The sequence below is a fragment of the Oncorhynchus masou genome, chromosome 8, assembly GCF_036934945.1.
Source record: "Oncorhynchus masou masou isolate Uvic2021 chromosome 8, UVic_Omas_1.1, whole genome shotgun sequence".
Lineage (NCBI taxonomy): Eukaryota > Metazoa > Chordata > Actinopteri > Salmoniformes > Salmonidae > Oncorhynchus > Oncorhynchus masou.
The window spans coordinates 9,481,278-9,505,761 of NC_088219.1; the positions used below are offsets into that span (position 1 = coordinate 9,481,278).

The 24,484-nt window shown below is 42.2% G+C and overlaps 2 protein-coding genes across 6 annotated transcripts in view; one reads left to right on the forward strand and one right to left on the reverse strand.

The window, feature by feature from the left end:
• LOC135544049 (SUMO-specific isopeptidase USPL1-like) overlaps window positions 1-7,495 on the reverse strand; it is a 30,841-nt gene extending 23,346 nt beyond the window's left edge. Inside the window, exons 1-3 of one of the 4 annotated variants that reach the window (XM_064971407.1) lie at window positions 7,306-7,495; window positions 6,121-6,299; window positions 5,182-5,304 (exon numbers count right to left, since the gene is read on the reverse strand). In XM_064971407.1, the coding sequence (XP_064827479.1) occupies window positions 5,182-5,304; window positions 6,121-6,180 (183 nt within the window). In that variant the 5' untranslated portion in view covers window positions 6,181-6,299; window positions 7,306-7,495. The other 3 variants (XM_064971408.1, XM_064971410.1, XM_064971411.1) reach the window with 3 other exon arrangements.
• A 7,740-nt stretch (window positions 7,496-15,235) lies between these two features.
• On the forward strand, window positions 15,236-21,331 carry LOC135544051 (high mobility group-T protein). 2 transcript variants are annotated; one of them, XM_064971413.1, is made up of 5 exons: window positions 15,236-15,315; window positions 18,804-18,958; window positions 19,364-19,509; window positions 19,823-19,997; window positions 20,473-21,331. In XM_064971413.1, the coding sequence occupies exons 2-5, from the start codon at window positions 18,812-18,814 to the stop codon at window positions 20,614-20,616; spliced, it is 612 nt and encodes a 203-aa protein (XP_064827485.1). In that variant the 5' UTR covers window positions 15,236-15,315; window positions 18,804-18,811; the 3' UTR covers window positions 20,617-21,331. The 2 variants fall into 2 exon arrangements, with proteins under 2 accessions (XP_064827485.1, XP_064827484.1); XM_064971412.1 differs by lacking the exon at window positions 15,236-15,315 and adding an exon at window positions 16,956-18,645.
• The last annotated feature ends 3,153 nt before the right edge of the window (window positions 21,332-24,484 follow it).

Consider the following 24,484-nt stretch of genomic DNA (forward strand, 5'->3'; position numbering starts at 1 on the left):
CAAAACCTTTCTCCTTTTGAACCCAAAGTTTCAGTTTCTTTGTTTTGTTTTGTTGAGTTCCTCGATTTTGAATGTTGATTTGGGATACGAGAGGATTCTGCCTTCCCAATCAGACAGCATCTCTCAGACCCAAAATAGCTTTGCACAAGTGACAGTAAGTGAGAGGAAGACAATACGAGTTCAACTGACTTTTTCCCAATACCCTGCTAGCGGGCCAGGGGCCCCCAAACCAGTGCCGTCGCCACTCATCACAGGCAAACCACTGCTGTTTCTTGTTGTTGTAGCCAGTACTGTCAGTGTCCTGCGTCATTCACTTTACATTACCATATCACTGTGACCACCCAGTCTCACCACCTCAGCATGGTAGGCTATGGGGGAGGGACAACAACAAAGCAGAAGATGTTAGGTACAGTGAGTAGTGGCATGTTACCAAGAGATGTATGTATCTAAAGAAGAAGAGTCAGAGAATGAACCCATGTCAGCCAATGGAACTCTGGCCTACTGACAAGACACCTGCAATTGACTACCATATTTATTCAGATGTGCACACTAATGACTACACAGCCCTATTCTAGCCACCAGAACTGAAGATTAGTGTAGCTAAGAACGGTCTCTCAGGGGTAGAATATATGGTTTCATGATTAAGTAGTTACCTAGTTCAACCAGTATCTTTACGTTAGGGACCTCTAAAGTCCAGAATGCTCCGATTCATAGGCGTTATAATAATAAACCAATGAGCGAAGTTATTTTGGTTATTCGAGTTTTATAGTTGTACTGTTGATCATGCTTAATAACCAGGACCAGTTGATTTGAAAATATATTTTACGGATGATAGTAACAGGATATACTGAAAAGGTATTTGAGATCATATTTTTATTGAACCAATTTACTTAAGCCTTTTTTATACCGGCCATAACGGGAGTAAATGAAGGTAGTTTCTCAGCAAAATTCAATGAACGCATTTTGCCATTATAACGCTTGCAGAGCGAGTGAATGGGAGTTTGAGTCGGAGCTTTCTGGGAGTCAGAAGGGTTTAACGCAGATGCTGGTCTCTTCGTCAAAGTTAACAATTGTTACGCTGACAGACAGTACATTGGCAAAGTACACATGCAGCAAAACGTTGGCATTACGTTTGGATATCTAACGAAGTTAGCTAAATTAATCGCTAAACGTTATACACCCATAATCGTTCATACTAATGTCCGTAACACAGTTGATATGACAATGCAGGGAATGTGATTTAATCTTGCTGTGAAAAAAAATAGTAACGTTAGCTATAACGTGGTGCGGTTTTTGCTAGTTGTTAGCAATGCCATGCTAGCTAGCAGTTTGAAAAAACGCTAGACCTCAAACCTTGCTAATATTTTAACATACCTCAGTAAAGCGCTTATTATATCCAATTTAGAGATTAATATGATTCCAATAATCCATCTGAATTTAAGTCATCAGCTCGTGTCCCCGGTGTTTTTCCATGTGCACCGCTCTTTCGGTTCGAAACGTTGTGTTTCCGGTTGGGGGCGTTCCACTAGATAAGGAACACACAAAGTCAAAATTGTCTGCATTGTAGAAAATTCATGAAAAGCTACAAATTTGGTCTTCATTTTTTTTATTTTTTTAGGCATACGTTTAAAAATGAGGTGGAGGTGAGGTTGGAAATCAGATTTTAAGAAGACAAATTGTAGAAAATGGGCGGGGTTTATGACTTTGTGGCTGTGGTAGCTAATGAAAATTGCTGGCGCTGGTTGTGTAGCAAGCTTTCACCTTTCTTTCAAACGGGGAAAAAGACGTTGATGTACCACCCCCCAACGGTTACACAATGTATAACACCTTACTGGCTAGACTGGTCATAGATAAGGATAGAGGCCTCTAGTGGCAAAAAAGCTATTTATCATGGGCGGTGCCACTGAGGATTTCCAGCATTTTAATATATTCAACTGGGTGGGACTTCTAACTTCATTGGCTGATCCATGTCCAACCGGGACATCAGGAAGGATCCGACAATCGTGAAAAAGAAAATTGATTACTTCAGAATGGATTGTCTCAATGGTACTGCCCATTGGCTATACTGTAAACTCTCCTTCCAGACTCACATTTAAGCATCTCCAATCCAAAATTAAATCTAAAATCGGCTTCCTATTTCGCAACAAAGCAACTCATGCTGCCAAAGATACCCTTGTAAAACTGACCATCCTACCGATCCTCGACTTCGGCGATGTCATCTATAAAATAGCCTCCAACACTCAACTCAACAAATTAGATGCAGTCTATCACAGTGCCATACGTTTGTCACCAAAGCCCCATATACTACACACCACTGCGACCTGTATGCTCTTGTTGGCTGGCCCTCGCTTCATTCTCGTCGCCAAACCCACTGGCCCCAGGTCATCTATAAGTCTCTGTTAGGTAAAGCCCCGCCTTATCTCAGCTCACTGGTCACCATAGCAGCACCCACCCGTAGCACTCGCTACAGCAGGTATATCTCACTGGTCACCCCCAAAGCCAATTCCTCCTTTGTCCGCCTTTCCTTCCAGTTCTTTGCTGCCAATGACTGGAACGAACTGCAAAAATCACTGGCGCTGGAGACTCGTATCTCCCTCTCCAACTTTAAGCACTAGCTGTCAGAGCAGCTCACAGATCACTGCACCTGTACATAGCCCATCTGTAAACAGCCCATCCAACTACATCCTCCCCATACTGTATTTATTTATTTATCTTGCTCCTTTGCACCCCAGTATCTCTACTTGTACATTCGTCTACCATTCCAGTGTTTAATTGCTATATTGTAATTACTTCGCCACCATGGCCTATTTATTGCCTTACCTCCCTTATCTTACCTCATTTGCACTCACTGTATATAGACTTTTCTTTTTTCTACTGTATTATTGACTGTATGTTTGTTTATTCCATGTGTAACTCTGTGTTGTTGTATGTGTCGAACTGCTGTGCTTTATCTTGGCCAGGTCGCAGTTGTAAATGAGAACTTGTTCTCAACTAGCCTACCTGGTTAAATAAAGGTGAAATAAATAAAACAAATAATAATAATAACAATTCTGTCACAGACACAAGGATGAGTCCTCTATCTTCCTCTATGAGACTGGTACATTTTGATTGAAATCAAGAAGAACAGCAGATTCAGCACAGTTGCCTGCAACACACAGCAGACATTGTGGAGTAGAGGTCCAATCTATTTAATAGATTTGATAATAATATAAGTTTACATGGTCATCATAATGTGAATAATTGCTGTACTAATATGAATACTGATACTAATAATTGCTGTACTAATATGAATACTACTAATAATAATTGCTGTACTAATGCAACCACAGTATGTCATCTTTTGTTATCCACATCACCTTCAGCATCTCTTTTTGATTTGAATTTATAGAAGGAGAAACATGAAATGGAGAGGGGGGTTCTTTGGGGTATGGGGGTTCTCAGTGTACAGAGGTGAGAGGGCGGGCGGTGGGGTAGGTACTACAAATCTCTGAAAAACAATCCCCCTTTCATGTATATCTCAGTGCTCCCCCCCCCCCCCGCCCCCCTCAAAAAATCCCCTCTTCCCCTTTTTCTCCATCCCTCTGGCTTCCTTCCCCTGTTCCCCTTCTCCTGTCCCCCTTTCTCCTGTCCCCCCCTCTCCTGTCCCCCCTTCCCCTGTCACACCATCCCCCTGTCCCTCATTCTCCTGTCCCCCTCTCCTGTCCCCCCTTCCCCTGTCACACCATCCCCCTGACCCCCTTCTCTTGTCCCCCTCTCCTGTCCCCCTTCCCCTGTCACACCACCCCCTGACTCCTTTCTCCTGTCTCCCGTTCTCCTGTCTCCCCTTCTCCTGTTCCCCTTCTCCTGTCACACCATCCCCCTGTCCCCCTTTCTCCTGTCCCCCCTCTCCTGTCCCCCCTTCCCCTGTCACACCATCCCCCTGTCCCCCTTTCTCCTGTCCCCCCTCTCCTGTCCCCCTTCCCCTGTCCCCCTTTCCACATCCCCCTATTCCTGTCTCCCCCCTGCACATGTACACATGCACTCAGGCACATACACAGTCCGACTCCCCTTATTTCAGTCCCTCCTGTATGCACCGCTGCTGTCCTCCTGATGACAAATGAATTTGCATATTTTTTTCCCCCCAGAGAGGCCTCAATAGAATGCATAAATACACTGGTGGTGGGCTGTCTTATCCCCCTACTCTGCTTTCCTTGCCTCTCTTCTACCATCTTCACCTCTCCTTTCCTTGTCTCTCTTCTCCCATCTTCACCTCTCCTTCTCCGATCATCTCATCTCTGTTCCTCTCCTTTCCTCTTCTCTTCTCTCCTTTCCTCCCTGTGCTTCATGGACAGGCTGGCTGGCTTTATGTCATTATACTACCGGTGCTGCTGCTACTGCTGCTACATGGGACAGATGACAGTATAATAGTCAGACAGAGACAAGTGGGGCTCTGGATAAAAGTTGCCCTTAGGTACAGATCTGGGATCAGTTTCTGCTCCCTGAATCCTACTCGTAGATATGAGCGGTGGAATTGCCCCTCCCCCTAATTTGTGTTCCTTTGTTAAAGAAAAAAAACTGGACTGTATTAGAGGGGGTACGAGGCTGGCCAGGACATCCTCCAAAGGACGAGAGACCAAGGGAAACAGGCACTGTAGGGGAGAATAAGTTACTTTGATTTATTTGTTTATTTAAAACAGGCAAGAAAATTCATATTTACAATGGCCTGGCAAGAGGCGAGGCTGAATGAAGAAATTATGGGTAACTGTCGGGGAAGTTCAAACTTCACATTGGCTTCATACTGTTTCTTTACCCTACTACATGTTTTCACTCTTGCATTGAAGGATGGGGCCCAGGAAAACACTAGAGGACAACACTCAGACTATAAACTAGCAGAGTGAAAGGATACATTAGCACAGTTTCTGAATGCATTTACTGCTGACAGTAAACACAGAATTCAGCCAAAACTTGACTCTCTCATAATACTGCCACAATGGCGGACAACAAAACAAATCCAGGCAAGGGCCAGTTTCTCTAAGAAACTACTAAACCCGGTGTCTTGTTCAGACAGTTTAGGATTCACCCATGGATCCTGCTTTGTGAAACACCCTTGTTTTTTGTTGACGTTGTGCTGATTGTGTGCGCGTGTATACGTGTGTGTCTGTGTACGTGAGCACATGTGTGTGTGTGTTAACATTACCCTACCTGTGGGTCAGTGCAGAGAGTGATGAACTCCTGGGAGTTGATCCTGTAGGAGCGCAGGGCCAGAGACTGTCCTTTAGCAGCACACCATGGACAGGTCTCCAACAAAGCTGAGCGTTCCTGGATCTGCAGGGACCAATCACAAAACATGTTAATACCCCTGATAGATATCAGTAGGGGAGGGTAACCTGGTCAACGGAGAGACCACATACAGTAATTACACAGAGTATTGTACAGTATCATTGAGTACAACAGAGTATGACCAGTATCGTGATACTTGTTAGTACCTTAGCCAGAAAACAAAAAGACGAAGCAGATTTTTACTTCTTTAGGAAGACAGCCATAATGTTATAAACAGACATGACGTTGTCATCCAGAGAGACATTCATTTTCCAAGATATAGCACACAATATTTTACATACAGCAGGTTTTTAAAGGACCAAAGAGTAAAACCTGCTTTGTGTGTTCATTTAATGCATCGGGGATCCCGATAATGGTATCGTCAAAATAGAATTGAGTGCCATCAGAGTATCGTACACAGTATCATTTAGAATCAGAGTATCTTAATGTCATATAGTACAGTATAGTATCAGATTAGAGGACACAGTATCATAGATTTTTTTTTTTGTATCTCAAGATATCATTTATTAGTGGATTATCAATCCAGTCGATGAGAATCATTTTTAAGTTTTGCATTGTACCCGGCAGTCAATGTCAATCAATCTAGCCCTCAAAAGCACCCACACAACAGAACAAAACCTTTCTCCTTTTGAACCCAAAGTTTCAGTTTCTTTGTTTTGTTTTGTTGAGTTCCTCGATTTTGAATGTTGATTTGGGATACGAGAGGATTCTGCCTTCCCAATCAGACAGCATCTCTCAGACCCAAAATAGCTTTGCACAAGTGACAGTAAGTGAGAGGAAGACAATACGAGTTCAACTGACTTTTTCCCAATACCCTGCTAGCGGGCCAGGGGCCCCCAAACCAGTGCCGTCGCCACTCATCACAGGCAAACCACTGCTGTTTCTTGTTGTTGTAGCCAGTACTGTCAGTGTCCTGCGTCATTCACTTTACATTACCATATCACTGTGACCACCCAGTCTCACCACCTCAGCATGGTAGGCTATGGGGGAGGGACAACAACAAAGCAGAAGATGTTAGGTACAGTGAGTAGTGGCATGTTACCAAGAGATGTATGTATCTAAAGAAGAAGAGTCAGAGAATGAACCCATGTCAGCCAATGGAACTCTGGCCTACTGACAAGACACCTGCAATTGACTACCATATTTATTCAGATGTGCACACTAATGACTACACAGCCCTATTCTAGCCACCAGAACTGAAGATTAGTGTAGCTAAGAACGGTCTCTCAGGGGTAGAATATATGGTTTCATGATTAAGTAGTTACCTAGTTCAACCAGTATCTTTACGTTAGGGACCTCTAAAGTCCAGAATGCTCCGATTCATAGGCGTTATAATAATAAACCAATGAGCGAAGTTATTTTGGTTATTCGAGTTTTATAGTTGTACTGTTGATCATGCTTAATAACCAGGACCAGTTGATTTGAAAATATATTTTACGGATGATAGTAACAGGATATACTGAAAAGGTATTTGAGATCATATTTTTATTGAACCAATTTACTTAAGCCTTTTTTTATACTGGCCATAACGGGAGTAAATGAAGGTAGTTTCTCAGCAAAATTCAATGAACGCATTTTGCCATTATAACGCTTGCAGAGCGAGTGAATGGGAGTTTGAGTCGGAGCTTTCTGGGAGTCAGAAGGGTTTAACGCAGATGCTGGTCTGTTCGTCAAAGTTAACAATTGTCACGCTGACAGACAGTACATTGGCAAAGTACACATGCAGCAAAACGTTGGCATTACGTTTGGATATCTAACGAAGTTACCTAAATTAATCGCTAAACGTTATACACCCATAATCGTTCATACTAATGTCCGTAACACAGTTGATATGACAGTGCAGGGAATGTGATTTAATCTTGCTGTGAAAAAAAATAGTAACGTTAGCTATAACGTGGTGCGGTTTTTGCTAGTTGTTAGCAATGCCATGCTAGCTAGCAGTTTGAAAAAAAGCTAGACCTCAAACCTTGTAATATTTTAACATACCTCAGTAAAGCGCTTATTATATCCAATTTAGAGATTAATATGATTCCAATAATCCATCTGAATTTAAGTCATCAGCTCGTGTCCCCGGTGTTTTTCCATGTGCACCGCTCTTTCGGTTCGAAACGTTGTGTTTCCGGTTGGGGGCGTTCCACTAGATAAGGAACACACAAAGTCAAAATTGTCTGCATTGTAGAAAATTCATGAAAAGCTACAAATTTGGTCTTCATTTTTTTTATATTTTTTTTTAGGCATACGTTTAAAAATGAGGTGGAGGTGAGGTTGGAAATCAGATTTTAAGAAGACAAATTGTAGAAAATGGGCGGGGTTTATGACTTTGTGGCTGTGGTAGCTAATGAAAATTGCTGGCGCTGGTTGTGTAGCAAGCTTTCACCTTCCTTTCAAACGGGGAAAAAGACGTTGATGTACCACCCCCAACGGTTACACAATGTATAACACCTTACTGGCTAGACTGGGCATAGATAAGGATAGAGGCCTCTAGTGGCAAAAAAAGCTATTTATCATGGGCGGTGCCACTGAGGATTTCCAGCATTTTAATATAATCAACTGGGTGGGACTTCTAACTTCATTGGCTGATCCATGTCCAACCGGGACATCAGGAAGGAGCCGACAATCGTGAAAAAGAAAATTGATTACTTCAGAATGGATTGTCTCAATGGTACTGCCCATTGGCTATACTGTAAACTCTCCTTCCAGACTCACATTAAGCATCTCCAATCCAAAATTAAATCTAAAATCGGCTTCCTATTTCGCAACAAAGCAACTCATGCTGCCAAACATACCCTCGTAAAACTGACCATCCTACCGATCCTCGACTTCGGCGATGTCATCTATAAAATAGCCTCCAACACTCAACTCAACAAATTAGATGCAGTCTATCACAGTGCCATACGTTTGTCACCAAAGCCCCATATGCTACACACCACTGCGACCTGTATGCTCTCGTTGGCTGGCCCTCGCTTCATTCTCGTCGCCAAACCCACTGGCCCCAGGTCATCTATAAGTCTCTGTTAGGTAAAGCCCCGCCTTATCTCAGCTCACTGGTCACCGTAGCAGCACCCACCCGTAGCACGCGCTACAGCAGGTATATCTCACTGGTCACCCCTAAAGCCAATTCCTCCTTTGTCCGCTTTTCCTTCCAGTTCTCTGCTGCCAATGACTGGAACAAACTGCAAAAATCACTGGCGCTGGAGACTCGTATCTCCCTCACTAGCTTTAAGAACTAGCTGTCAGAGCAGCTCACAGATCACTGCACCTGTACATAGCCCATCTGTAAACAGCCCATCCAACTACATCCTCTCCATACTGTATTTATTTATTTATCTTGCTCCTTTGCACCGCAGTATCTCTACTTGCACATCTACCATTCCAGTGTTTAATTGCTATATTGTAGTTACTTTGCCACCATGGCCTATTTATTGCCTTACCTCCCGTATCTTACCTCATTTGCACTCACTGTATATAGACTTTTCTTTTTTCTACTGTATTATTGACTGTATGTTTGTTTATTCCATGTGTAACTCTGTGTTGTTGTATGTGTCGAACTGCTGTGCTTTATCTTGGCCAGGTCGCAGTTGTAAATGAGAACTTGTTCTCAACTAGCCAACCTGGTTAAATAAAGGTGAAATAAATAAAACAAATAATAATAATAACAATTCTGTCACAGACACAAGGATGAGTCCTCTATCTTCCTCTATGAGACTGGTACATTTTGATTGAAATCAAGAAGAACAGCAGATTCAGCACAGTTGCCTGCAACACACAGCAGACATTGTGGAGTAGAGGTCCAATCTATTTAATAGATTTGATAATAATATAAGATTACATGGTCATCATAATGTGAATAATTGCTGTACTAATATGAATACTACTACTAATAATTTATGTACTAATATGAATACTCATACTAATAATTGCTGTACTAATGCAACCACAGTATGTCATCTTTTGTTATCCACATCACCTTCAGCATCTCTTTTTGATTTGAATTTATAGAAGGAGAAACATGAAATGGAGAGGGGGGTTCTTTGGGGCATGGGGGTTCTCAGTGTACAGAGGTGAGAGTGCGGGCCGTGGGGTAGGTACTACAAATCTCTGAAAAACAATCCCCCTTTCATGTATATCTCAGTGCTCCTGCCCCCCCCCGCCCCCCTCAAAAAATCCCCTCTTCCCCTTTTTCTCCATCCCTCTGGCTCCCTTCCCCTGTTCCCCTTCTCCTGTCCCCCTTTCTCCTGTCCCCCCTTCCCCTGTCACACCATCCCCCTGACCCCCTTCTCCTGTCCCCCCTTCTCCTGTCCCCCCTTCCCCTGTCACACCATCCCCCTGTCCCTCATTCTCCTGTTCCCCTTCTCCTGTTCCCCTTCTCCTGTCACACCATCCCCCTGTCCCCCTTTCTCCTGTCCCCCTTTCTCCTGTCCCCCCTCTCCTGTCCCCCTTCCCCTGTCACACCATCCCCCTGTACCCCTTTCTCCTGTCCCCCCCTCTCCTGTCCCCCCTTCCCCTGTCCCCCTTTCCACATCCCCCTATTCCTGTCTCCCCCCTGCACATGTACACATGCACTCAGGCACATACACAGTCCGACTCCCCTTATTTCAGTCCCTCCTGTATGCACCGCTGCTGTCCTCCTGATGACAAATGAATTTGCATATTTTTTTCCCCCCAGAGAGGCCTCAATAGAATGCATAAATACACTGGTGGTGGGCTGTCTTATCCCCCTACTCTGCTTTCCTTGCCTCTCTTCTACCATCTTCACCTCTCCTTTCCTTGTCTCTCTTCTCCCATCTTCACCTCTCCTTCTCCGATCATCTCATCTCCGTTCCTCTCCTCTCCTTTCCTCTTCTCTTCTCTCCTTTCCTCCCTGTGCTTCATGGACAGGCTGGCTGGCTTTCTGTCATTATACTACCGGTGCTGCTGCTACTGCTGCTACATGGGACAGATGACAGTATAGTCAGTATAGTCAGACAGAGACAAGTGGGGCTCTGGATAAAAGTTGCCCTTAGGTACAGATCTGGGATCAGTTTCTGCTCCCTGAATCCTACTCGTAGATATGAGCGGTGGAATTGCCCCTCCCCCTAATTTGTGTTCCTTTGTTAAAGAAAAAAAAAACTGGACTGTATTTATTCTTATATGTCAAATAAGTCTATTAAGTCCCTCCCCTCAATTGTTCCTATTGGGTGAACATATCCCCTCCCTTCATTTTTAATAGCACTGTGCTAGAATGTATTCCTATGGCAAATTCTGATTGGTGCCACTATCAGTGTCACCCTTCGATTGTGCTGTAGGTCTAAGGGTATCAATGTAACCTTGAAAGAAAATGGAGACGCTTGACATAACAGCAGGCAACAGAGTATGCATACAGGCCCTGGTACATAGAAATTGATTGTAGAAATATAAATCAAGGATGGTTGAGTTTAAGATGATGATAATGATGCCAACAAATGTGGCTAACAAACAGCAAATGAATATCAGACTGTGAAAGGAAAGCTTCATCCTCCTCACAACCATAATTACATCACCACCATCATCATCATCATCAACACCACCATCATCATCACCATCATGATCATCACCACCATCACCATCATACATCATCACATCATCATCATCAACACCACCATCATCATCACCATCATGATCATCACCACCATCATCACAAAATCACATCACCACCACCACCATCATCATCAACACCATCATCATCGCCATCATGATCATCACCACCATCACCATCATACATCATCACATCATCATCAGCATCATCATCATTATCATGATCCCTACCATCATCACCATCATCATCACCATCAGCTTTATCATCATCATCATCATCATCACCATCAGCTTTATCATCATCACCATCATCATCAGCTTTATCATCATCACCATCAGCTTTATCATCATCATCATAATCATCATCATCACCAACAGCTTTATCATCATCATCATCATCACCACCATCATCATCACTACCATCATCGCCAGCATCATCATCAACATCATTATCATCACCATCATCACATCATCATCTTCAGCATCATCACCATCATAAGCATCATCATCACCATCATCATCACCATCATCATCATCATCATCACCATCATCACCATCACTACCATCATCATCATCAACATCATCATCACTACCATCATCACCACCATCATCATCACTACCATCATCATCACCATCATCATCATCACCACCACCACCATTATCATCTCCAGCATCATCACCATCATTATCACCACTATCATCATCATCACCAACACTACCATCAATACCATCATCATCACCATCATCATCATCATCACCACCATCATCATCATCATCACCTTCATCACAAACATCATCATCATCGCTATCATCATCGTCATCACCAGCAACCAGCATCATCATCACCACCATCATCATTACTGCCATCATCATTATCATCATCATCACCATCATCATTACTACCATCCTCATCATCATCACCACCATCATCATCAGCAGCTTTATCATCATCATCATCACCATCATCACCATCAGCTTTATCATCATTATCATCATCATCATCATCACCATCAGCTTTATCATCATCATCATCACCACCATCATCATCACTACCATCATCGCCAGCATCATCATCAACATCATTATCATCACCATCATCATCATCACCACCACCATGACCATCAGCTTTATCATCATCATCATCACCATCAGCTTTATCATCATCACCATCAGCTTTATCATCATCATCATCATCATAATCATCATCATCACCATCAGCTTTATCATCATCATCATCACCACCATCATCATCACTACCATCATCGCCAGCATCATCATCAACATCATTATCATCACCATCATCACATCATCATCTTCAGCATCATCACCATCATAAGCATCATCATCACCATCATCATCACCATCATCATCATCATCACCATAACTACCATCATCATCATCAACATCATCATCACTACCATCATCACCACCATCATCATCACCATCATCATCACTACCATCATCATCACCATCATCATCATCACCACCACCACCATTATCATCTCCAGCATCATCACCATCATTATCACCACTATCATCATCATCACCAACACTACCATCAATACCATCATCATCACCATCATCATCATCGCTATCATCATCATCATCACCAGCAACCAGCATCATCATCACCACCATCATCATTACTGCCATCATCATTATCATCATCATCACCATCATCATTACTACCATCCTCATCATCATCACCACCATCATCATCAGCAGCTTTATCATCATCATCATCATCATCATCATCATCACCATCATCACCATCAGCTTTATCATCATCATCATCATCATCATCATCACCATCATCACCATCAGCTTTATCATCATCATCATCACCACCATCATCATCACTACCATCATCGCCAGCATCATCATCAACATCATTATCATCACCATCATCATCATCACCACCACCATGACCATCAGCTTTATCATCATCATCATCATCATCATCACCATCATCACCATCAGCTTTATCATCATCATCATCATCAACATCATCATCACTACCATCATCACCACCATAATCATCACCATCATCATCACTACCATCATCATCATCAGCAGCAGCAGCAGCATCATCATCATCATCATCATCATCACCATCATCACCATCAGCTTTATCATCATCATCATCATCAGCTTTATCATCATCATCACCATCATCACCATCAGCTTTATCATCATCATCACCATCATCATCATCACCATCAGCTTTATCATCATCATCACCATCAGCTTTATCATCATCATCATCATCATCACCATCAGCTTTATCTTCATCATCACCATCATCACCACCACCATCATCATCACATTATCATCACCAACATCATCACATCAGCTTCACCATCATCATCATCATCATCATCATCATCATCATCATCATCATCATCACCATTAGCTTTATCATCATCATCATCACCATCAGCTTTATCATCATCATCATCATCATCATCATCATCATCACCATCATCACCATCAGCATCATCACCATCATCATCACTACCATCATCACCATCATCATCAGCGTTACCATCATCAGCTTTATCATCACATCATCATCTCCACCACCGTCATCATCACTACCATCATCACCATCGTCATCAGCGTTACCATCATCAGCTTTATCATCATATTCATCATCACCACCACCATCATCATCACCAGCAGCATCGTCATCATCACATCATCATCATCATTGCAATCATCATAATTGCCAGCATTACCATCATCACCATCACCATTGTATTCTAAGTTAGACATGATCATTGTCTTGATTGTTGTACTTTCCACACCCGCAAAGACAGTGTTTCAGAGCCCTATAAAAATGACATTGTTTTTTTGTCAGTGGTATGATAATGATGCTGATAATTGATTTGATAATGAATGACCAAAACCAGCACTGTCCCATTTACTATAATATAAAGGGCATGGTGCTATCAACAAGGGTACGTTCAAATCTGCTGATTAAACATGTTATACAAATTTGTGAAGATCAAAATATGATTATATTTCTAATGACACATTATTGTTTTTATTAAAATCGTAAGTTAGGCTTCAATCAATCCATGGATTGACCATGGCCCCTCATATTCAACTCTGGACCTCGAAGCCAGTTCCACACAATTTCCTCATTGTTCCCTCTTATCAGAGACTGATTTAGACCTGGGACACCAGTTGTGTACAAATAATTATCATGTAGAACAGAAAAGCAGCAGGCTCCGGACCTCGTAGGTTAAGATTGGAATACCCCATGGGCTGTGGCATTCAATACAGTTATATTCATAGGAGCGCGAGCGCATGTGATAATTGGAACATTGGGTTGCAACATACACGCATAGGCTACTGTAAGCGCGTTGAGGTCAAAATATTTTAGTAGGTCTCCCGCGGTGCTCTTGCTTGTATCCTAATAAATGTATTCAAAAGGTTTAGCCTTTAGCTACATTGTAACAAATCGTACAGTTACAATAGCAGAAAAATAACGGTACAAAGTAACGGTTCGAGTCAGAGCTGTAGCCTATTGCGCGTCTCACCGCTTCATATAGCCAGAAGAGCGCACATGAAACAGGTTGTTATATTTGTGGTGCGCCCACTAAAAGCAATATACCCCATGTGCATTAAATTAACCTATGTGAATAAATAATGTTGTATTTATCTTAAACAATCACCATTAACACAGTAAACGCCATCTCGTATCGAAAAGCAGCGCGATGGCGGCTTAAGTAGGCTAAACAATTAGACAGTCATTGATACACCTGCATTGATAGCAGTGTATCTTGTGTCTAGCCTATAGCCTATTGATTGGGTCAAAAACAACGGCCAAATTATCTAAAATTCCTTCTACATTACATATCAACCTACCAAGAGGTCGCCCAAACACTTTTCTTGTATTCCTATTTAAACCCCCCCCCATCCTAATCTTAAATTAACAAAGTCATAATTTGCTAATAAAGTTAACATTGGGTGGTGTGAATAGTCAATGGTTGTGATTGATGATAGGGGGAAACGCTCACCAACACCCGTATCGCGTTCACTTTTACCTCTCTGTAGCTCAACTAGAACGCTCCACGTTGCCCCATTCATTTGCTACACTGTGTTCAAAACACATAACTCAATTCTATAGCAAAAACACTACTACACTATCTAGCGAGCTGCGCGCCCCAAGCTCAGCACCAGCAACATGTTTTGTATCACCGCGCCACTGAAAACTCCGGTGACGTTTCACAAAAAATAGCCAATGGCGCATCGTCTGATATTAGGGCAATGAAAAAGTTATATCCAATCAGACGTGCGATACACTTGGCGGTGGCCAATGAGGGGCGAGCACCATCGACAGTAACGTTACAGAAGCTAAGACTGAAGACACTGCGTATCGCTGGTATTCCACATACAGCCATTGCAGTGCATTGAGATACAGCGGCAGCCGCTTTGGTAAGTATCAGGCACGAAAAAAATGTTAAGTCTCGGTAAGGATGAAAGTGATAAGAAAATACAGAAATACCTCAGAAATGTATTGACCATGTTTGAATGTTAGGTTGGAAACAATTTTGTGATTTTTCATTCGAAGCGAACGTAAAAAAACAAGAAATTAGCCAGCTAACGTTACTTACTGTACAGTAAGCACACATTAGCCGCTCGTTGAAAAAAGGAGAAAGCAAAATTAATCGGTGGAATTTCAATACAAATGTGGATTTCCTTGAATGCAAATTATTGTATTAATTCATGTCAGGTAAGTGTTGCATTGTTATGATAAAATGTGGTTTATTTATCGAATTAAAAATCAATAATGTCCAGCGGACAGCTGGCTATGTAACATTAGCGCACAAACATGTTCATGGTAGAAGACACGGTTCATGGTATGAGCTCCAGCCCATAGCTAGCCATTGCAGTGTTACGAGACTGTGATGCCTCTCATGCGAAGATGAAATCGTGGGAAAATCGAAAATAAAAATATAGAAAACATTGTGGGGGAAAAAAGCTGTTAATAGTTATTTTTCACTAATCGCCTCATAAAAGAGTGAAAAAAATTACCTCAGGAATCTGCGCTTAACTGTAATGGCTGACTGTTCTCGCATAGGAAACAATGCAGACAGCCATACAAGCGCAGTTCACTTCAACTTTTTCAAACCGTGATTTCTCACCAAACACGTATAAAACTGTACAATCTAACGATCGGAAATTAAAGTCCCATCTGTCCTTGTTCCAACGACAGTATTTTTTTATTTTTCCGTCGAGATTAAAGGGTTGAAATCACAGATTGAAATAAGGTGGGTACCCGCGGTTGCGCTGCCCTCTACTGTATGCAATGTAATGGCCAAAGATTGAACTAATCCAAGATAGACCACAGCCTGTCGTTTCCAATGGGAGCAAATGAATCATAGTGGGCAGAACAAGCAAGGAGGTGGGCAGAGCAAAGCACAAGTTAGCAAAATCCCATTGGCACGTTGTAGCATTTATTTGCATATTTCCGTTAGAGAACGCCTACTATGAAGTGCGCGTGTGCAATAACTCCATTCGCTCATGAAGTCGTTCTAAACAACGCAATTTTATGAAACTCAGCAACGATTAAAGTCTATAAAAATAGTCCAATCTGTTCTTTACATATTCTAGTAATGGGAACAATATACTTTATTGAGATCAAATGTTTCATTGATTAGAAAATGTGCAGAATGTTGGACAAATCCATCTTCTCCCACTGCCGGTCACTAGGCTTCCTCTCATCACCATATTTGGTGGCGAGTGGAATTGCTTGCTGGATTTGTACATCCGGTGAAACATCTGGTTCATTGTTCTATCTGTGTAATGGGGTCGTCACTAGTTACCATAGCCAAAAAGTCATAAACCCCGCCTATTTCTACAATTTATCTTCTTAAAATATTATCTTAAACCTAACCATAACCACACTGATAACATTATGCCTAACAATGACCTTCCATTAAGACCAAAAAGCACATTTTTGTTTTCACTAATTTTACGATTGACAATTTTTGATTTTGTGGCTGTGGTATCTAGAGTAAACCGTGTAATGGCTGTGCATTGACACAAAGAGAAGGAGCCATATTCTCCATGTTAGTGGATGAAGACAAGCGGCCATTCCGAGCTAATAGGAAACTAACTCAACACAGCCCGCACATAGGCATAGCACAGACCCAGTGTATTGCTATAAACGGCGGCTAATGCAATAGGAATCTACCGGGGAAAAGTATTGTCATGCTCGCGGGCTTTGTCAACATGTTTGTCGATTAATAAAGCGACCGGGAATGCGGGTCGAGACATTTCAGTGCGACTTTCTTTCACGAAGAAGGCATTCTTACAAAATGGAAGAAGAAATATTGCCGTCGTTGTTGACCTCCTTTTCCTCAACGAGAAGCCTATGCGCCATTACTACTTCACTCGGCAGATAGAAAGGCATTGCTTTGTTACAACACAGATGTACTGTATAGCTACCAGTAATATACAATAGGAAATATTAGGGATTTTTTCCCCAATTTTTATGATTTTTTTCAAATGTTGCCAAATCGAGTTTAGAGTGAAAGGGAAGCATCTTTTAACGTTATTTTGTGGTTTTAGGGTATTTTTCTCGATTTTTCGGAGTTTGTTTTTCTAAGGAATATATTTCTGTAGACTTAAATGCACTATAATTTTAACATTATACACAAATTCATCAGAAACGTGGCGATATGTATTTCTCATTTTCTTTCCGCTTTAGTGCGTGAAACATTTCAAATATTTGCATACATATACAGAAGAGTATCCAATGTTGCACGCATTTTTATCTAGACTGAGAACTTCTGTAACGTTCTGTATCTAAAACTCAAATAATCGAATGACAAGCATTCTGCATTAAATAAAAATATCAAATGTGACTAATTTAAGTCAACAAAAATGCATGAAAATAGTTTTAATTAAATTGTATTAAAAAGTTACATTTCTCATGATTTGACCAGTAAAAATAACGGATGCGTTTTCGGCAAAGGGCACTGTTCCTGTGACAAACACTCTAGAAAGGGTTTGTTTTCCACAAACGTATCGTCAAGCAGACAGAACGAACGAACCAGACGTGTTTATTCGCAGAGGGCTGCGTTTACAGTTCTGATGCCAAGAGTGAGGGAAGGAAACCTTCTTTAGTGCAGGCTGGTAGGGGGATCCAAATGATTAGAAAATGAATAATCAAAATCAATAACCAATACTATATTATTTAATGTCTTCAACCCCTTTGTCAAAGCAAATCTAATTAACTCAGTTACAACAAATATTTGTAATAAGTTGAGAAAGGGGTTCCACCTGTGTGTAATATACACTTGGGTCTGTGAGGGCCCTCAGTCAGGTAGTCAATTTAAACCATGAGGCGCAAAGAGCTTTCAGAAGAGTTCAGGGATAAAGTTGTAGATCGGCACAGATTAGGGGAAGGTTATAAGAAAATTTCCCATACATTGAGTATCCCATTGGGTACAGTCAGGTCAATCATTAAGAAGTGGAAGGTGTATGGCACCACTGAGACTCTGCCCAGATCAGGACGGCCTTCCAAAATAAGCAGTTGGGCGAAAAGGATTCTTGCTCTGGAACTCACCATGAGACCAACTGCCTCGTTGAAAGAGCTGCAGAGTTCCATGGCTGAGATGGGAGAAAATGTCCATGAATCAACTATAGCTCGATCATTCGCCAACTGTAGCCGGTATGGCCGATCGGAAAGAAGGAGAACATTACAGAAAGCAAACAGCGATCTCCAATCACGTGCAGAGTTTGCAGAAAAGCATTTAGGTGACACTTAAAAAATATATATATATATATATATATGGCAGTAAATAGTTTTTCTGTCAAAAAATACTGAATAAAATGACCTACAATGTTTATAATATTTAACGTTGTTAACCTTTCCTTTGCTTGTTTTGCTAATTTCTAAAACATCTCCTTTTTAGATATTGAGATGGGGAAAGATCCAAGGAAGCCGAGGGGCAAGATGTCCTCCTATGCCTACTTTGTCCAGACCTGTCGGGAGGAGCACAAGAAGAAACACCCAGAAGCTTCCGTCAACTTCTCAGAGTTCTCCAAGAAGTGCTCTGAGAGATGGAAGGTAAGTATGGAACACATCTCAGCTGTGATTGAATTATTCCCAATTTAGTACACTGCTTTTGACCAGCACCCAGCATGGGCCCTGGTCAAAAGTAATGCACTAAATAGGGAATATAGTGCCATTTTGGGAGCCAGCCCCTTTAGTTGAAACTGTCCTGTACCACTATCAATCCCTTGATAGTTGTCTTTGGTACAACTTAGTTTCAAATGAATGGTGTCACAGCTAAGTTGTTCCATACTTATTTGCCACCCCTTGTGTATCATTCTCTTGTAAACGTTGTCTTCCTCTACCACTGTGTGTTGCCCCTACCTGACACAAAACACACGCTTCACTATTGGCATCTTACCACCAGTGTTTACTACATGTACTTAAATGCCTTCTTCATGTTGTTGTTCTTCTCTCAAGACCATGTCCGCCAAGGAGAAGGGGAAGTTTGAGGATCTGGCCAAACTGGACAAGGTGCGATATGAGAGGGAGATGAGGAGCTACATTCCTCCCAAGGGAGAGAAGAAGAAGAGGTTCAAGGACCCCAACGCCCCCAAGAGACCATCGTGAGTACTGCCTGACAGAAAAAGACAGTCATCTCCCCCCCATGGCTCATGTCTCAGAGAAGCATGTCTAAAGTAAATAAATGAAATAATTACTATAATAAAATAATGAACAATAAACGTGATTTGAATTGGATTACATTTGAATAAAATAACTACTGCATTTAATGCACCCATTTAACACTACAATTAAAATCAGGGTGTCCCATGTTTTGGCAACAACAATCAATTCATGATACCCAAACAACATTAGTAAGAATTCTCTTTCTTTCTTCCACCGTCTCTCTCCCCTACCGCCGTCTCTCTCATCCTCCAGGTCTGCGTTCTTCATCTTCTGCGCTGACTTCAGACCCCAGGTGAAGGGGGAGACCCCGGGCCTGTCTATCGGTGATGTGGCCAAGAAGCTGGGAGAGAAGTGGAACAACCTAACCGCGGAGGACAAGGTACCCTACGAGAAGAAGGCTTCCAAGCTGAAGGAGAAGTACGAGAAGGTAAACAAACAACCCTTTTTTGTTCCTTCATCAATTTGGAGGACCTGTAACACAGTGCAGTCAGACGGGGGTGACAGGTGTATACTGAGGGCTGTGTCTAATTTGGACTTTCTCGTAGTTTATGTCAATAGTGTGACAATTCCAGTTAGACTTGTGGATTTCAACATGGGGTTCGGGCCCCAAGTAACCGACAATAAATTCTACAGTTTGATTAGAAACACCTTAATGTTAACAGTCGAAAAGATCTATTACTAACACCAGGGGTGTAATTGTTTTGCAACGTAAACTAGCGTTTCTATTGGCCAGAATCAGGTAAGTCCCTCCGTATGCTGATCCTGTCCAATAGAAATACAAGTTTTTGTTCTAAAATTGGAACATTTTGCAACTGTTTGGAGTAATGATTGAACCCCAGGCATCTGAATCACTAGCCACGTGTCATTCAGAGCAACAGTTAAAAATCTCTCCTTATTCTCAGGACATCACTGCGTACCGCAACAAGGGTAAGGTGCCGGTCAGCATGCCAGCGAAGGCCGCCGCACCCGCCAAGGACGACGACGACGATGACGACGACGACGATGATGAGGATGACGATGATGACGATGATGAGGATGACGAGTAGATTACCGTTGTTACGTATAGCACTTACAATGTCTTGTTTATAAAGCATTTAACCCCCCCCCTCCCTTGTACACACAACACTTACTGAAAACAAAACAACATTTAAAAAAAAAAATGAAAAAAAGACACAAAAAACCTGTACCAAAAAAAAACCACAAAACAAAAATGTAACCGCTGTGTATAAGAACAGTTTTTAAGCTGTACAGTTTTTTTTCTCCTTTTCTACAACAGTGTCATTTGTGTTTGTCTAGTGTTCTTCTCTTCCAGTGGTAGGTACTATTTATACCACTTATCCCTGGTTGCATCCCAAATGAAACTCTATTCCCTATTTAGTTCACTATGAGACTCTGGTCAAAAGTAGTGTACTATATAGGGAAAGGGTTGCCATTTGGTACGCATACTTTGCCTGGTACAGTTTTAAAGCGGTTGTCAAAAAAAAAAAGAAATTGTCTGGGAAACCGATGAGTCTATTTTCCCTATGTAGCAATGCACAGCAGCACACTACCTAGTTATACGTGGGGTCCTATAAGTTCTTCTGTTTTCAATGACCAGTGTATTTGTTCTCTTCTTTTAGATACCATATTATCAACGTTATTTTACTGTACTGTTTGAATACCACTGTGTAATTACAACAACAACAACAAAAGAAAGGATTCCATCTGTTTTGGTTGATTCTGAATTGCTTCTGACATCAATAAACTTTTTTTTTTTTTTAATATATTTATTTATTTATTATTATGAAATGTTTTCTTGTAGATGGAGCACCACTAGATGATTATGATGGTTAATATTTACCAAGCATACTGTTACTGTTTTTCCGGCCTTTTGATTGTGTCGTACGGACGTTTGAATAGAATGGGCGAGGATGGAAGTCGTAACTCAAGCCAGTGCAGCTATAGCTCATCAATGAACCTGTCTGATGTAGGGTCAACTGATTCTGTATTGACTATATTATCCACATGGTTCCTCCCAGGAGGAATGTCATCTTCACTGCTATGTCAACACAAGTGTCTAATTGACAGCCAGACAATAATACATTGTCATGAATGGTCCTTATGGGTTATCCTGTCTGGGAATAATCATAGCTGTGATGCCGTGTTCACGTGCCAGTCGGGAACTCTTGACATTTACGACTTGGTAAGTGGTTGAATGCGTCACGTGTATAACTGCAAATAGTTAGCAAGTTGGACTTTTCAAGAGTTTTCTAGTTCTGTCTAGCACGTGAACGCGACGAAGAGTGTCAAATCTGGGAGTAATCATGGCTCAAGAGTGTCGTAGGCACGCTTGGGAATAGTGCTTTACAGAAGCTTACACACACATTATGTTTGACTGTAGTGTCTCCTGTGTCTAGGGAGCCTGCAGTGCCCCTGTCTAGTTGCTGTGGTGACGAGTCAGTTCGACCGAAACCGAGAGAAGAGACTTATTTCCTTTTACTGCGCTGTATTTGACCAGGGCCCATAGTGCCCTGTATTTGACCAGGGCCCATAGTGCCCTGTATTTGACCAGGGCCCATAGTGCACTGTATTTGACCAGGGCCCATAGTGCCCTGTATTTGACCAGGGCCCATAGTGCCCTGTATTTGACCAGGGCCCATAGTGCCCTGTATTTGACCAGGGCCCATAGTGCCCTGTATTTGACCAGGGCCCATAGTGCCCTGTATTTGACCAGGGCCCATAGTGCCCTGTATTTGACCAGGGCCCATAGTGCACTGTATTTGACCAGGGCCCATAGTGCCCTGTATTTGACCAGGGCCCATAGTGCCCTGTATTTGACCAGGGCCCATAGTGCCCTTTATTTGACCAGGGCCCATAGTGCACTGTATTTGACCAGGGCCCATAGTGCCCTGTATTTGACCAGGGCCCATAGTGCACTGTATTTGACCAGGGCCCATAGTGCCCTGTATTTGACCAGGGCCCATAGTGCCCTGTATTTGACCAGGGCCCATAGTGCCCTGTATTTGACCAGGGCCCATAGTGCACTGTATTTGACCAGGGCCCATAGTGCCCTGTATTTGACCAGGGCCCATAGTGCCCTGTATTTGACCAGGGCCCATAGTGCACTGTATTTGACCAGGGCCCATAGTGCCCTGTATTTGACCAGGGCCCATAGTGCCCTGTATTTGACCAGGGCCCATAGTGCCCTGTATTTGACCAAGGCTTATAGTGCCTTGTATTTGACCAGGGCCCATAGTGCCCTGTATTTGACCAAGGCTTATAGTGCACTGTATTTGAATTTGTATGTATTATGGATCTTCATTATTTCCTGCCAAGGCAGCAGCTACTCTTCCTAGGGTCCATTTAAAAATAAAATACATTACAATGCATTTATAACAGATTTCACAACACACTTAAGTGTGTGCCCTCAGACCCCTACTCGACTACCACATATCTACAACACAAAATCCATGTGTATAGTGAGTATGTTATTGTGTGTAGATATATAGGGCTTAAGTTTCAAAATTTAATGTCATGTGCACAAGCTCCAAACCCAGTAATCAACAGGGTGTAATGTAGTAACCAACAGGGTGTAATGCAGTAACCAACAGGGTATAATGCAGTTGTGTGTGTGTGTGTGTGTGTGCATAAACATCTGAGCCTGTGTGTTGCTGTATCCTATCCTTAACCCTGGTGGAGGAAGTTACTGTGTCTAGGTTATAGCTAACAGTATACAGAGAGGATGTTAGTATGTCTTCGCCACACAACGTGGCATGATAACACCAGGCTCCACTGTCTCCTGTTCTCCCTGCTTTATTTAGATATACTGAGGCATTCTCTCTCTCGGCCTTTCTCTCTATCTCTCACTCTCAATGTCTATCTCTCTTTCCCTCTCTCAGTCTCTTTCTCTCTGCCTTTCTCTGTCTATCTCACTCTCAATGTCTACCTCTTTCTCTTTCCCTCTCGGTTTCTCTCTCAGCCTTTCCCCCTCTCACTCTCTCTCACTCTCCCTCTCTCTCTCTCTCTCTCTCTCTCTCTCTCTCTCTCTCTCTCTCTCTCTCTCTCTTTCTTTCTCTCTCTCATTGACTTCCATCCAGGATGGGGAAAAACAGCAGCGGTTTATATAAGAAGGATTATGTGCTTTGACAAACCCAGTGAAACAAGATACTGGTGTCGTAGAACTGCCTCACTTAATGTAATGCACAGTGTCACTCACCAATCACACACACACACACATACACAAACACACACACACTGGATAGAGACGTGATTTATTCAGGAGGAGGCAATGCTACTGAACGGAACATTTAGATAGAAATGAGTTAAGTAGAACAGCGATACCATGTGATCCTGTATAAAAACAAATTCCCCATTCAGTTATTTTACAATCTGTGATAATTTACAATGGGAATGCCAAGGCCAACTGTAGAGTTGTCATCAATATCATCATGAGTCATGATAGACTGTGGATTTGGAGAGAAAAAACACAATTTTGTACCTATTAAACCATATGGTTATTTTTTCAGGGGGAAATTGATCCAAGGACCTTCAAAAGGGGAGTGGCCCACCGGGATGTCAGTTGCCCATCCTTGTTCTACCACGAGTTTTGGGAGTTAGTGGGTCAACAACAGCAGTAGTAGACGGGCAGCTGAGAATGAGTTCACTCCCAGTCCATGAGGAGATTACCAATGGAACAACAACAATGAAGTATGGCTGTGTGTTTACAATGTTTACTTCCACCGCTGTCATTTCCTGGTACCACAAGTACAATAGGCATACATTGTGATTCATAGTGATAGTAGTGATAGTTGAGGATAGGGCGGTGTGAGTGTGTGTGATGCTGGTTCTTTGTAGTGGTCTACTACTGGTCTGCTCCCTTTCAGCTGTTGCGGTTCACTGTGCTGTTCTGTGAGACTATGATCCTGCTAGCGCAGA